The sequence below is a fragment of the Aedes aegypti genome, chromosome 3 (genome assembly GCF_002204515.2).
Source record: "Aedes aegypti strain LVP_AGWG chromosome 3, AaegL5.0 Primary Assembly, whole genome shotgun sequence".
In the NCBI taxonomy this organism is placed as follows: domain Eukaryota; kingdom Metazoa; phylum Arthropoda; class Insecta; order Diptera; family Culicidae; genus Aedes; species Aedes aegypti.
This window is the reverse complement of record NC_035109.1, coordinates 200,617,261-200,631,192: the sequence shown is the minus strand read 5'-3', so window position 1 is coordinate 200,631,192 and position 13,932 is coordinate 200,617,261. Positions and strand designations below refer to the sequence as shown.

The 13,932-nt window shown below is 37.2% G+C and overlaps 1 protein-coding gene across 17 annotated transcripts in view; it reads right to left on the bottom strand.

Moving 5' to 3' along the window:
* The window catches only part of LOC5568207 (voltage-gated potassium channel subunit beta-1), a 115,888-nt gene that overhangs the window by 61,336 nt on the left and 40,620 nt on the right, over nucleotides 1-13,932 (bottom strand). For all 17 annotated transcript variants that reach the window (XM_021854190.1, XM_021854204.1, XM_021854197.1 and 14 more), the window contains 2 exons: nucleotides 11,355-11,621; nucleotides 10,936-11,120 (listed from right to left, as the gene is read on the bottom strand). In XM_021854190.1, coding sequence (XP_021709882.1) covers nucleotides 10,936-11,120; nucleotides 11,355-11,387 — 218 coding nt within the window. In that variant the 5' untranslated portion in view covers nucleotides 11,388-11,621. The remainder of the gene's footprint in view (nucleotides 1-10,935; nucleotides 11,121-11,354; nucleotides 11,622-13,932) is intronic.

Genomic DNA, 13,932 nt, shown 5'->3' with positions numbered 1-13,932 from the left:
ATCCCCCAAAGCACATGGAATCTACTATTGAGGGGTCATGGCAGCTTGTAGTTTTGAATTTGTTTCCATCACCTTAAAAAATGTTAAAGTTTGATTAAAGTTAAAGTTCGATACCCATATTATATAATTACATATATAATATATAATTACGAACACGTTCGAAATTAGCCACATACCCCGGGGCACCTCGAACCTGTAGAGTGGCCATAGCAGCCAATGACTCTGAAAATTCTTCCGGAAAACTCAGCTTTAAAAATCTTGAAGTTTGTTACCCATATTGATAAGGTTCTGGACATGTTTTAAATTGGCCACATCCCCGAGGTACTTGGAACCTACTATAGAGTGGTCAAGACAGCAAGTGATTCTGGAAGTGCTTTTGACAGCATTACCTTCAAAAATCTTAAAATTTTATACCCACATTGATATTGCACCGCACATGTTCATTATTGGCCACTTCCCTCAGGGTACCTGGAACCTACTATAAATTAGTCAGTTCATCTAATGATTCTGAATATTTTCCCGGAAGTATCATCTTAAAATTTGATGCCATTTGGATATAGTTCTGGTTGGTTGATTGGAAATACAAACGTAACTGATCATAATATCTCGGAGAATTTCCAACGAATCTTATTGCGTCCACCTGCATTCAATCTTCAATTGGATCTAGTTTCTTGGAAAAATCGGCAAATCTATAGAAAGTCACACCGCACAAAACTACAAGCGACAGAAAAAATGTGTTTTGGACATGACCTCGGAAAATCTGTAACATCTCCGGTGTCCGGTGGCCAATATACATGGCCAAGCGAATTCCTGAAACTAGACCAAATTTTCCATCGAATGCTTCCAGATGCATCCAATTTCAGCCATTTTTCAAAAAGTTGTAAGCATTTGAATTTGGGCAAAGTTTTGCCTATCTCAATCATTTTTCCTATCCCCTGTATGCATTTGCACGAGGTCAGTTTGTATTCTAATTCGATTAAAATGTGGAACAAACAGTACAAGTACAAAGGATCGTTCAGTTCAAATATTTTTTCTGAAAGTATACCCCAACTTGTACTATAATTCGGCTAGTAGTCCATCGGTTTGGAGAAGTAAACCGTACCCTTGTGTATGAAGTGTCAAGAAAGCCTAAATTCAGTTTGAAAAACTTTAAAGCCATTATTCAGCTAACAATATAACCTGGGTTTTCAAGTATACTTTCATAAATTGTCCTTGAATTGAAAATTTTTCAATTGCTTCCAAGATTTCTTATTTCTGTCAATAACTCGTTCGTTTACTTGCAAGTGAAACAATTAAGAGCTATCTATAAAGCACGTTATTTAATGTTTATGTTTAATAGCTCCATCTCTCCAAATCGTAGTTTCTTGACCATACTTTTTTTTTAATTTATATGGGTCATAACCCCGTTGAAGCCCATGTGATTCTATTTGTAGATCTCTGTAGGTGTCAAAAAAACTGGAACCAGAAATTTCTTAAATACTAACGAGTAATTACTTATCAGTAGACGAGTTGCGGCGTTCATACAGCTTAAAATTTTCAATGTACGTCCAAAAGAACTCAATATGCAGTTGATTTACATGGGTCAAGGTAAAATTGCCTCAGGTAGCTGATACAGCTTGAAACTTTCAATTGATGTCCTTGATGGCGTTAAGATGCAATTGATCTACGTGAGACGAGATCAATTTACTCCAGGGCGTTGATACATCTTGACAATTTCTATTGATGTCAAACAATACGTTAAGATTCACCTGATCTAAACAGGATAAAGAAAAAAAATCTTCAGGGCGTTTATACAACTTGTAATTTCCAATTGATATCCTTAAGGGCGCTTAAATGACTTGATCTACGTGGGACAAGGTCAGATTACACAAGGGCGTTGATACATCTTTACAATTTTTATTGATGTCATATAGGGCGTGAGGATGTAGCTGATGTATATAGGGCAAGGTCAAATTTTTTAGGGTGCTGATACAGCTTGGAGATTGATGTCCTAAAGGGCGTTAAGATGATCTGATGTATGTGAGATAAGGTCAAAGCACTTCAGAAAATTGATATATCAATACAATTTCTATTGATGTTGAACAGGGCATTAAGATGACATGGTCTACGTGAGACAAGGTCAAATTACACCTGGACAATGATATATCTCGACAATTGATGTCCTACAGGGCGTTAAGATGCTTTACTCCACGGCGTTGATACAGCTTGACATTTTTAATGTATGACCTAAGGGGCGTTAAGATGTCTCTAGGTGAGATGAATATGATTTACTTCAGGGCGTTGATACAGGTTTATATAGTATAACGTTGATACAAGTGGATACAGTATGACAATTTCTATTGATGTTATACAGGGTGTTAACATAACCTGGTTTTAAAAGGATAAGGTCTAATTTATTCAGGGCGTTGATACTGCTTAGAGTTTTCATTTGATCCTAAAGGGCGTTGAGATGACCTGATCAACACTAGATAAGGTCAAATTACTTCAGGGTGTTAAGAATCACCTGAGCTTGTAAGGAAAAAATAATCCAGGGCGTTGATATATCTTGGAATTTCCAATGCATCTGCAGCGCGTCAAGATGCACCTACATGCTACAAGGTAAAATTTCCCAGGAAGTTGATACAACTTGATGATTTTTATTGATGTTATTCAGAACGATTAGATATGATCTAATTAGAACAAGGTCAGATTTAGATTATTTTGGATAGATTAAGATACGGGGTGTTGATACTGCTTAGAGTTTGGAATTGATGTCCTTAAGGGCGTTAAGATGACCTGATATACGTAAAACAAGGTAAAATAATGTCATACAGGGCGTTAAGGTGCACTTTATCTCAATAGGATCACAAAAACATACTCCAGGATGTTGATATAGCTTGGAAATTTTCAATTAATGCCCTAGAGGGCGTCAAGATGCAGCTGATCTATATAAGACATGGCAAATTACTCAATGGCTTTGATACAGCTAGGAATGTTTTATTGATGAAAAAGAGCCAAACTACTTCAGGGCGTGAACATTTTTTATTGATGTCATACAGGGCGTTAATATGTACCTGATCCCGCAAAATTATTTGATAAGGGTTTGGTAATTTTAATTGATGCCTTATAGGGCGTAAGATTGTAACTGATTTCAGAAACATTTTTGTTTTTGAAAAAGAAAAGCTTCTTAGTAGTCGACTAAGCGCGACTAAGCACGACGACAGGGCTGTAGTACACAAGTCATTTGAAGTTTATATGGAGATTACTATGGAAAACGTCAACATTTTGTGTCCAGGCATCTATCTATTCGACATAATATTTTATGGAAAAGTGAGCAACCTCTGCCTTTGTGAAATCCTTTCAGCTACAACTTTGCTGAAGACGGGGGCGGGACGTTTCGCATAAAGACATTTCGAATAAGGACGTTTCGCATAAGGACGTTTCGCATAATGGACATTTCGCATAATTTTAGTTTTGAACAATGGACATTTCGCATAATGGACGTTTCGCATAATGGACATTTCGCATAATTTTGTTTTTATACTAAAGACCTTTCGCATTATCTCTTTGCATTATTGTGTTTGCTGTTCATCCCTTCAAATCTTCTATCACGGCAGTTACCCTTGCCCCATTAAACATCAAGCTTTATTTGCAAAGAGTTTGTTTCTAGTTAAGAAAAAGTTAGTGGAAAACAACGATTGTACTTAATAATTTTATAAAATGAAGTTTAGCACGATTCGAATGTAGTTTGATGGACATTTTAAGGCAAAAGAACACTATATATTTTTCAAAACAGGATGTTCTCTAGCAATATGCTCAGATTAAATTTACAACAAAGATTTTCCTTCTTTTGAAAGAAGGCTATTCTTTCATGTAATGTCATAAACTTGATTTTTGACATTATAATTTATAATACATTCATCAGTGATTTTACATTCTTTTTAACATAGGCTGTTCTTTCAATTTTTGCTTATATGTACTATTAACGTTGAAACTTTCAGAGGTTCAATTTTTATTAACTTTTTCTGTAGTGATAATGAGCGTAACAGATAATTTGATCTCTGTGACAATTACTCCCTTCTTTCAAATGCGATTCTTTCGAATAAACACCAGCGAGTGACCAATCGATCAAGTTTACAGCTTAAACCATCGTTTGGTTCTCTAAAATTCAACTCTTGAGGTTTGGCTACGATTCATTTGCACCTTAACTTATGCTCCAAACGTAATCACCTGAACCTATTGCTTCTAACGTGCTGTCATGTGCCTTTGTGAAAAAGGGACATGCTCTTTCTACAGTCACATCAAGTGCTTTGTATTCGCCAATGTGGTTTGAAATCAGATTTCATCACTTTTTGTTTAATATGGCTAATTAACTTTATACTCTCACATGAACACAATTCCATCATGGTTTGCCAGGGTCGAGCATTGTGTTTGCAACAATAGTGAGCTATTTGACATGAATAATATATATACATCCAATCAGAAGAAGCAACACGCTTATGTGCTATTGTGTATTGTTTGTGTGTATTGTATTATAATTGTGTATTGCTTTTTCGGAATCGTTGTTCTACATGCACCATGAGATAGATCATTCGACGTACATCCACAGGCCGGATAAGTAGTTTGTGACAGAATCCAGCATACGATATTGATATCTATAAAATGGCAGACCCTTCATCCGATAGTGAAAACCAGGTTAAGCTTTTGAAATCATCAAAAGGAAAAGATATGCTTGCTATTCAAGGTTTTATTTTCCAGCAGAACAGGAGTGAGGTTTGTTGGATAACTATAATATTTTTCAAATATTTTATATCGTATTGTTGAGCAGGTCGATAATGTGTACTACTGGGAGTGTAAATCAAGGCGCCAAGGTTCGAAATGTCCTGCAAGGGCTAGAAGTATGAAAGTGAACGGAATGCATAAAATTTTGAGTGTCTCTGAGCACAATCATGAGCCCGATCCTATTTCATTGTCCGAAACGGAATTCCGAGCACAATTAAAAAGAAAAGCCGAAACTGACAGCTCGAGCAACATAGCAAAAATAGTACAAACTACCCTAAGCGAGTTTCCAACATCTGTCCAATCAAGAATATCAGTGGCAGCTCGCCGAAAACTTGTGCAAAGAGTGCGTGCTAACGGAAAATCCGAAGACACGGAACCCGAAACATTGGAAGGATTCCTGGTTCCAGACGAGCTACAAAAATCCATTGATGGGGATCGATTCATGATTAGTGATATTGAGGATGGGTCTGAGCGAGCAATGATCTTTGCCACAAACGAATCACTGCGTCGTCTCTCAGATTCAAAGTTTTGGGTAATCGATGGAACGTTTGCGACTGTGCCGGGATTGTTTCGACAGCTTGTGACTATTCATGGAAGTATTGCACCAGATCACACTCGTGTGTTTCCATTGGTTTTTATTTTGATGACATCCAAATCTGAGTCCCTTTACCGTAAAACTTTCAATACATTGATTGACAAATGTGGTTAGTTCAATCAAACTATTATTGCATCCAGTTTAACTGATCACTCTTTTTTTTCAGAGGAAATCGACATAGACCTAGACCCACGGTACAGTGAGAGGCAAAATAAAGTGCCCACCTTACCAGTTTTCGAATTTCTCTCATTGATTTGGTTCAAATTAAAGTTAACACACCTAAATCTTTTGTGATATTTTATTTTTGATGTTCTTTTAAAGTTGCACTTACGAAATTTTGATAAAAAAAAGAATTTTACTTAAAGAAAAAGAAAATCAATTTGTATTGAAAAAAAAGTAGTGACAAAAATAAGTGCCCACTTCCTTCTTGGCCCCAGAAAAGATGATTTAAGAAAAATAAAAAGCAATTTAATAGTTAATGTGTCCTCCTTTGGCCTTAAGGACTTGCTGGAGGCTCTTCGGCATGCTTTTCACCAGGTTTTGTAGGTGTTGTGGATCTAGTTCTTCCCAGGCGCGCTCCAAGGCTTCAAAATAATTATTTTTGTTGGTAACACCAGTTTTTTCAACCCTGGCATCGAGAATCGCCCACAAATTCTCGATGGGGTTGAGGTCTGGGCTTTGTGGAGGCCATTCCAGCGGTTTAATCCGACAAGACCGGAAAAAAGACTTGGTCTTCTTTCCAGTATGCTTCGGGTCGTTGTTCTAGAGAAATATGAATTTCTCTTCAAGGCCCGTCTGGATCAGCGAAACCTCCAGATTTTCCAGCAAGATGTTAATGTAGGAATCTGCCATCATTATTCCGTCGATTTTCACGAGGTTTTCTACTCCACTCCATGAAAAACACCCCCAGACCATCACATTTCCTCCTCCATGCTTCACCGTTCCTTGGATGTGGTGCTCTGCATCACACACGAGCCCGCCGCTCTCGGTTAGACAGCTCGAGCTTCAGGAGCGCCACATCCAAGGAACGGTGACGCATGGAAGTGTGATGTGATGAAATGTGATGGTCTGGGGGTGTTTTTCATGGAGTGGAGTAGGAAGCGTCGTGAAAATCGACGGAATAATGACGGCAGATTCCTACATTAACATCTTGCTGGAAAATCTGGAGGTTTCGCTGATCCAGACGGGCCTTGAAGAGAAATTCATATTTCTCTAGAACAACGACCCGAAGCATACTGGAAAGAAGACCAAGTCTTTCTTCCGGTCTTGTCGGATTAAACCGCTGGAATGGCCTCCACAAAGCCCAGACCTCAACCCCATCGAGAATTTGTGGGCGATTCTCGATGCTAGGGTTGAAAAAACTGGTGTTACCAACAAAAATAATTATTTTGAAGCCTTGGAGCGCGCCTGGGAAGAACTAGATCCACAACACCTACAAAACCTGGTGAAAAGCATGCCGAAGAGCCTCCAGCAAGTCCTTAAGGCCAAAGGAGGACACATTAACTATTAAATTGCTTTTTATTTTTCTTAAATCATCTTTTCTGGGGCCAAGAAGGAAGTGGGCACTTATTTTTGTCACTACTTTTTTTTCAATACAAATTGATTTTCTTTTTCTTTAAGTAAAATTCTTTTTTTAATCAAAATTTCGTAAGTGCAACTTTAAAAGAACATCAAAAATAAAATATCACAAAAGATTTAGGTGTGTTAACTTTAATTTGAACCAAATCAATGAGAGAAATTCGAAAACTGGTAAGGTGGGCACTTTATTTTGCCTCTCACTGTATGTTATCACGGATTTCGAAAAGGCACTGATAAACGCGGTTGCCGCAGAATTTCCAGATGCGCGACATTCTTGTTGTTTTTTTCATCTCAGCAAAAATTTGTACAAATTCATTCAACAGCATAAACTGATGAATGAATTTGTACAAAATTCTGCTGTGTACAATACGTACCGTAAAACGGGGTAACTTTGATAGTTTTTTCGAAGAAAACTTGAATATCTATGAAAGCTGTTTCAAAGAATAATAATTTATATTTGTAAAACAAGTACTGGCATCCTAGCTATCGATTGCAGTCGATAGATTTCCAAAAGATTTATTATGAATGGATATATAATTTTTCATATAAGCGAAAGTTGGTTTTCTGTATTGGGGTAACTTTGATAATGGAGTATGAATCGAACAAAATTGAATGAATAACGAACATTTGTAGGGCATTGCATACCTCTAGGCGTTTAACGTTATATGGAAATTTCTGACTTAGATTACAAAAATGGTCCCAGTTTGTGAAAATGCTATTCGCTAAGAGATTTAAGACCGTATTCAAGTTCTATGATAACTAGGCTGTCAAAGATAAGTGGCCAACTATTCAAAACTACATCAAATAGTGATCGTAGAACAGATTGTTTGTAAGCGTTTCGAAAATGCTAAAATTGTGTCAATTTTTAATATTCGTATAAAAAGCCTCAAATGCACTAGATTCCAATGAAAATAGCTTTGACATGAAGTGTCATACTAATACTCTTTACTTTTACATTCGTTTTGCTTAACTGATTAACAGAAACTTCGTTATTTCGTTTAATATGTAGTGGGTCTCGCACTATCAAAGTTACCCGCATTATCAAAGTTACCCCGTTTTACGGTACAAAAAAACTCAAGCTCTGGCATTCTTGCCTGCGGCAAAGATACCAGAGGCTTTTGAAGTTATTAAGTCAAAAGCTCCATCTTATATGGCCGAATTCATCAAATATTTCGATGAAACCTATGTCAATGGTCGTCCCACCAGACCAGCGCGGAAAAATCGTGTAGCGAAGTCAGTTCCTCTTTATCCTCCGACACTGTGGTCCATATATGAGAATGTATTGCAAGGACTTCCACGAACAAGTAACCAGGCGGAAAGCTTCCACAGCAGATGGAAAAAACTTGTTGGCGCGAAACATGTCGGCGTTCTGCGTATGATAACTGAGATTCGCAACGACAAACTTTTAAAAATTGTTCAGACCTTTGAGAATTATTCGCTTGAAGATTTTATTCTAGCGGTGTCTCTGAATCTTAACTCAGAATAAATATAAGACAAGTCTATTTTTGTTTTTTTTTTATGAATTCAATAAACATTAAAAAACTATTTGTTTTTGTAAATATAAATTATATATTATTTCAATTCCCACATCCTACATACCATTAACAAAGAATCATTTTAGCAAGAAGTGTTCTATCTTGAAACTTTTGATTCATTTCAACTGGACACTCAAATTGTTAGTAGGTAGGTGCTAGACATTCTTATAAAACATTTTGCGAAATGTCCATTATGCGAATCGTCCATTATGCGAAACGTCCACTATGCAAAAATAAAATTATGCGAAATGTCCATTATGCGAAACGTCCTTATGCGAAACGTCCTTATGCGAAACGTCTTTATGCGAAATGGGTCACCCCCGCTGAAGACCACATTTTGATGGGACGTAAGCATAATTTGTTATTAGTGATAATAAATCTTCGAGCTGTTTAGTAGAATACCTATAAGTAGATGAAAAAACCGAATTTAGTACTATACCATTTAATTCCACTAGAGTTTGTATCCTTTGACAGATACGCGTATTTCGACCTCAACTGTAAGGCCGTCTTCAGTGTCGTGTACTAGACTCGACTTGTCGAGTCTAGTACACGACACTGAAGACGGCCTTACAGTTGAGGTCGAAATACGCGTATCTGTCAAAGGATACAAACTCTAGTGGAATTAAATGGTATAGTACTAAATTCGGTTTTTTCATCTACTTGTTATTAGTGATAACAAAGTCTAAATCATGCTCACATCATGCACTACCAAATTTCTTCCAGATCACTTCAAATTTTGGGAGAATGATTTTCATCATAATTGACACCGTTTAAGCATAGGGGAGAAAAAAAATCAAAAATTGCATCAGTCTATTGCCACACATTCGAATTACAACTTTAAAACAAATTTGATTTTGTGTTTAAAATAACTTATTGATCACGAGTTGAAAAAATAACAACAATGTTGCTCCCTGTGTTCGGCATAAAAATTATTCTTATGATTGTCATCTTTCGATGACAATTTTATTTACTGATAGGAACAAATGTTAGCAAAGACCACTAATGCAGAATTGAAGTATTGCGTTGTTTTTGCAAAGCTTCATTGGGTTTCCTTGCTGGTGGCCCAAAGGCAAAATAGGTTTATATGGGAATTAAAATGAAAAAATTTAAAAAAAAAATTCACGTTAGTACTGGAATGCGCGTACAAACTTATCATCCCTTAGTAAAAACTCATTCTTCAAACCATAATAAAGATACCATCAGTGCACCAGTATCCGCTCATGCCTCCTATTTCCGCTCACTAGCGTAAAAATTGATTTTTCGTGTCAAAAGCCAACATTTTTCGCCCGGATATATTCTATCAATATTAACAACTTTCAAATGAAGTCATCTAACATTATTTTCATTTGATAAAATAATTTTTTATATTGAAAACACATAACCTCGCGAGCGGTTATTGGATCACTAGGTATTTTTGCGTGTTCCAATAACCGCTCATGCAAAAAAAAATCAAACAAAATTTTAAAGAAATGTCGTTTTTAGTATACGGCCTTCGTTATCAGGATAAATAACGAAATTTGAAATAAAGCATTTTTTAGTAAGTTCGTCATGAAATCTGTTTATCGTGGGCGGAAATAGGAAGACTTAGATGCAGTAACAAATGCAATTTATTTATTTTTTTATGAAAGTTTTCCAAATTCTTCTTATTTTGCCGCTGATTACCTATACTTGGAGCTACATTGTGACATAAAAATAGTATTGATCGACACAATAGTTATTTTATAATAAACATTTAAACACATAACTTCCCTTAAATGAGCGGAATCTGGTGCACTGATGGTATTGCTGAAAAGAGAAATTCAATCCGACTGAAGGAAGAGGAGATATTTATGAGTTTTTTTTGCGGGATTAAAGCCCTGCAAAAATCTACAAAAATCCCAAACAAAATTAGCTCAAAAGGGATTTGTTTCTTCAGCAACATCCTTCAATAAGGTTTGTAGAATGAGTTTTCACTATGGGATGATAAGTTTGTACTTAATTTCCATATAAACCTACATTGTCTTTAGGCCACCTTTAAATCACCACCGAAAAAGCTGAAAATTTCACAGAACACTGTTTGTATGGTACGGATAGTAAGGAACATATGGGAGATTGGATTTTCGAACATTTTTAAATTTTGAATCGTCCTAATGTCTACATGTAAAATTACACTATCGAAAATGGTCTAGTGTAAAATTGAGTTCTTACCTATTTTTTTGTCATTTAGCTTGCTTTAATTTGCTAGCTATATGACACAAAATTACACAATTTTTTCGAAGTGTGGAGTTTAATTGCTGAACAACTAAACTGGTTATTATTTCATTTGAGATAAAAGTTAAAATAACTAAAACTAGTATCTTAAATCTAGAAGTAACACGATAATTAAATTTAATTCTATAAAAGGCAAACTAATTACGCCGAGTTACTTAAAAAGAAACTACTGAAATCGGTCTCTAAGACGCTTTTGTAAGGCTATGTTGTACTTACATTAGCTTCTGATACGCCTCCGATTGAGACTGTGAATAAGTTGTTGACAATTCGCTTTCAGTAGAATCCTGTCGATTTTGAATGAATTCGAAAGGAATCGCCGGCGTTGTTTCCTGATACTCTAAACTAGATGTCTTGTTGAACAAAGCTGCATTGAGTGGAGATATAGGCTGCGTGCCTTCGTCCTGAAATTAGAAAAAAATTCTTGCTTTAATAATTGTATCAATGATTATATGTTATAAGATGATATGTTTTGGTGAAGATAATACGAAGCCATGAAAGAAAATGAAATCATTCGTTGTTACTTGAAGGTTGGATTACGAATAAGTTTACATTAATTATTCTGTAGTTAAATATTGATTCACAAATAAAATTTCGCTTTTATTCCAAAATATATCTTAGATATAGAGTTCTCATACCTGATTCGTTTGACCAGCTTCCCTCAACGACATTGTAGGATGTTCCGTAACACTTTTGACGCTGGGTGATACCTCGTTTGGCTTGGTGTCAATAGTCAAAGCTGAAGATCCCGATGTGTCCAAGGCTGCTCCGGACTCCACTACGGTGGAGGCTGCTATTGCTGCTGCGTGGCGCTCAGATCCTAATTGCGCTTGACGTTCCCTTTCCTGAGCTCTACGCTGGTTTAGCAGCTCATTGTCAAGTTGTCGAACCTCACGAGCTTCACGCTGAAAAAGTATTTTATTTTGGTTAATATACGCGAATTATAGGGTACATATTTTGCATTGCGCAAATTGAGCCGAAAGTTTGCTGAGTTTCATTAAAATTTTACTACAGTTAGTAATTGGTGTATTGTAATTGTAATGAAAAATAAAGTTGTATAATTCCACGAGGCAACCCCCGGATCATTTCTTATGGTTAAAGGAAGACTTCCTGAAAATTCAGCTCATTTGGTCGTTCCATGAGCTGGCGCATTTGAATTGAAGTTAATATGAGATTTTCAGCTCAAACATATGGGAAGCAGGTATCAGGTATCAGAAGGCCGGCTCCAGAGGCACGTTCCCCGCCATTTGGGAGATTTGTGCCATCGCCATATTTGAGCCTATTTCATCATCTACCCGATGGGAGAGGAAAGGGAAGGGAAAGATGGGAGGAAATAGGAGTGGGGTCCCTTGAAGAGGGAAGATCGCATAAGCGAATTGAGAGCATGTAGCTCCATACCACAATGGGTTCGAACAGCGCCCTAAAAAGGGCACTGCAAAACGCATGAGCGTAAAGAGAGCCTACAGCTCATTACCACAGCGGGTTAAGAATAACAGAATGTCCTGAAGATTCAGGCTTCTGAATTCAGTTTCACTTAATAAGTGTTTACCAAGTAATTGGAATCACATTTGCGAAAAAAACTGGACAGTTACATATCAGGTGATACGAAGTTCCATAATCAGAGTAACAACTATCACACACAAATGAGTCAGCACGCTGAATATTTGCCATGTGATAGTTGAGTCGGCAGTGGCCAGTCAAGGTTGTATCCAAGAGACTGTAATTCTGCTTTGACAGATTTGTTAAATACTTCGCCACCCTTGAAGATGGCTCAGTAATGTACAATTTTGTTTGACGACACGACTCCAAACTATTCCAATATTGCTTGTGCTGAGTTGCCGCCCAAGAATTAATCTGAAGCTTCACCCAGCACTTCGAAATTGGAATAGCCGGCTCAGGGCCAATGAAGTCATGCGATGCTCCATCGCGAGCTAGCTCATCAGCCAATTCATTTCCAGCGATGGAAGAATGGCCAGGTGCCCATACAAGGTTTACAGAGTTGACTGAATTCAGTTCCTCAATTTGAGTTCGACATGCGATAACAAGCTTCGACCTTGAGTTGGCCGAAGCAAGAGCTTTTATAACAGCCTGACTATCTGACATACTTTACAAACAGCCTGGACGTCTTCTCCTGTGAAAGGAGTTGTGTAGAAAATTTCCTATAAGCAAAGTGACAAGCAATTGTGAGATCACTCGAAGCAAAGACAATTGTGTCCCAACTCACCGGAAGTGGAAACATCCGAATCACTAGGATTTCCAATGGACGAATAGAATCCAGGGAATTTGGTCACAACCAATTCCCAGTGTATGTAGCGATGATCAGATAATGATTCATCATCTGATACATACCAATTCGTCAACTTGTGACTGATTCTGTTCGAGCAGAGCATTATGTCTAACACTTCTTCTCTAGCAGATACCATGAAGGTTGGGCGATTCCCTAAAATAAGTAATCCAAGATTTGAACTACTTAGCATTCCATCAGACTGGAGCTTCTCAAATTGATATCTGAGCTCCTCCAGATGATGTGATGAGTATCACTACCCACAAATCAGTAGAAGGCCTTTTAGGCAGTGAACGACGACTCGTTTGATATCATCCATTGGGGATGGTTCATCATGTGGTAAATAAACCACATAACGAAAGACGTATTTCCTATTGAGGTCACCAACTGAAATATCAATTGTGACAGCACATACATCTCTGGTTGTTAACTTAGAAATAAGTGTAGTAACGATAGCGCTATTTACGAGCACGCATGCACGAGGCATGGCACGCGAGTTTGCCATTTCATGTTTCTGAATGTAGCAAAAACTGGGTCCACAAGGTTACCTAGATAAAAGTTTACAAAAGTAAGGTTTTTGAACTAGCGCCATTTGAGCTGTAGCATTTGCATGAGTCTACAAAGATTGATCATTGCTGGTATTTTATGCTGAAGATTGGTCTAACAAAGCTATCCTAACCGTAGCCACTACCCAAACTAGGCAGGATTAAGCTTTTCGCAATCTCAGAACGAAAAAGACCAGCAGCGAAAATACCATATCGGTATCTCTTAAAAGTCGCCAAAGGCGAAAAGCACAGAACACACTGTGTAATACGCGTAATGCGAAACCATAGAGGTGAAAATTTAAACTAAGTTACAACGTATTAATAATCCCACCCTTATTCAGACTCAGGCTTGAGACTGAAGAAGGGCAGCCGATTATCTCGGAGAAA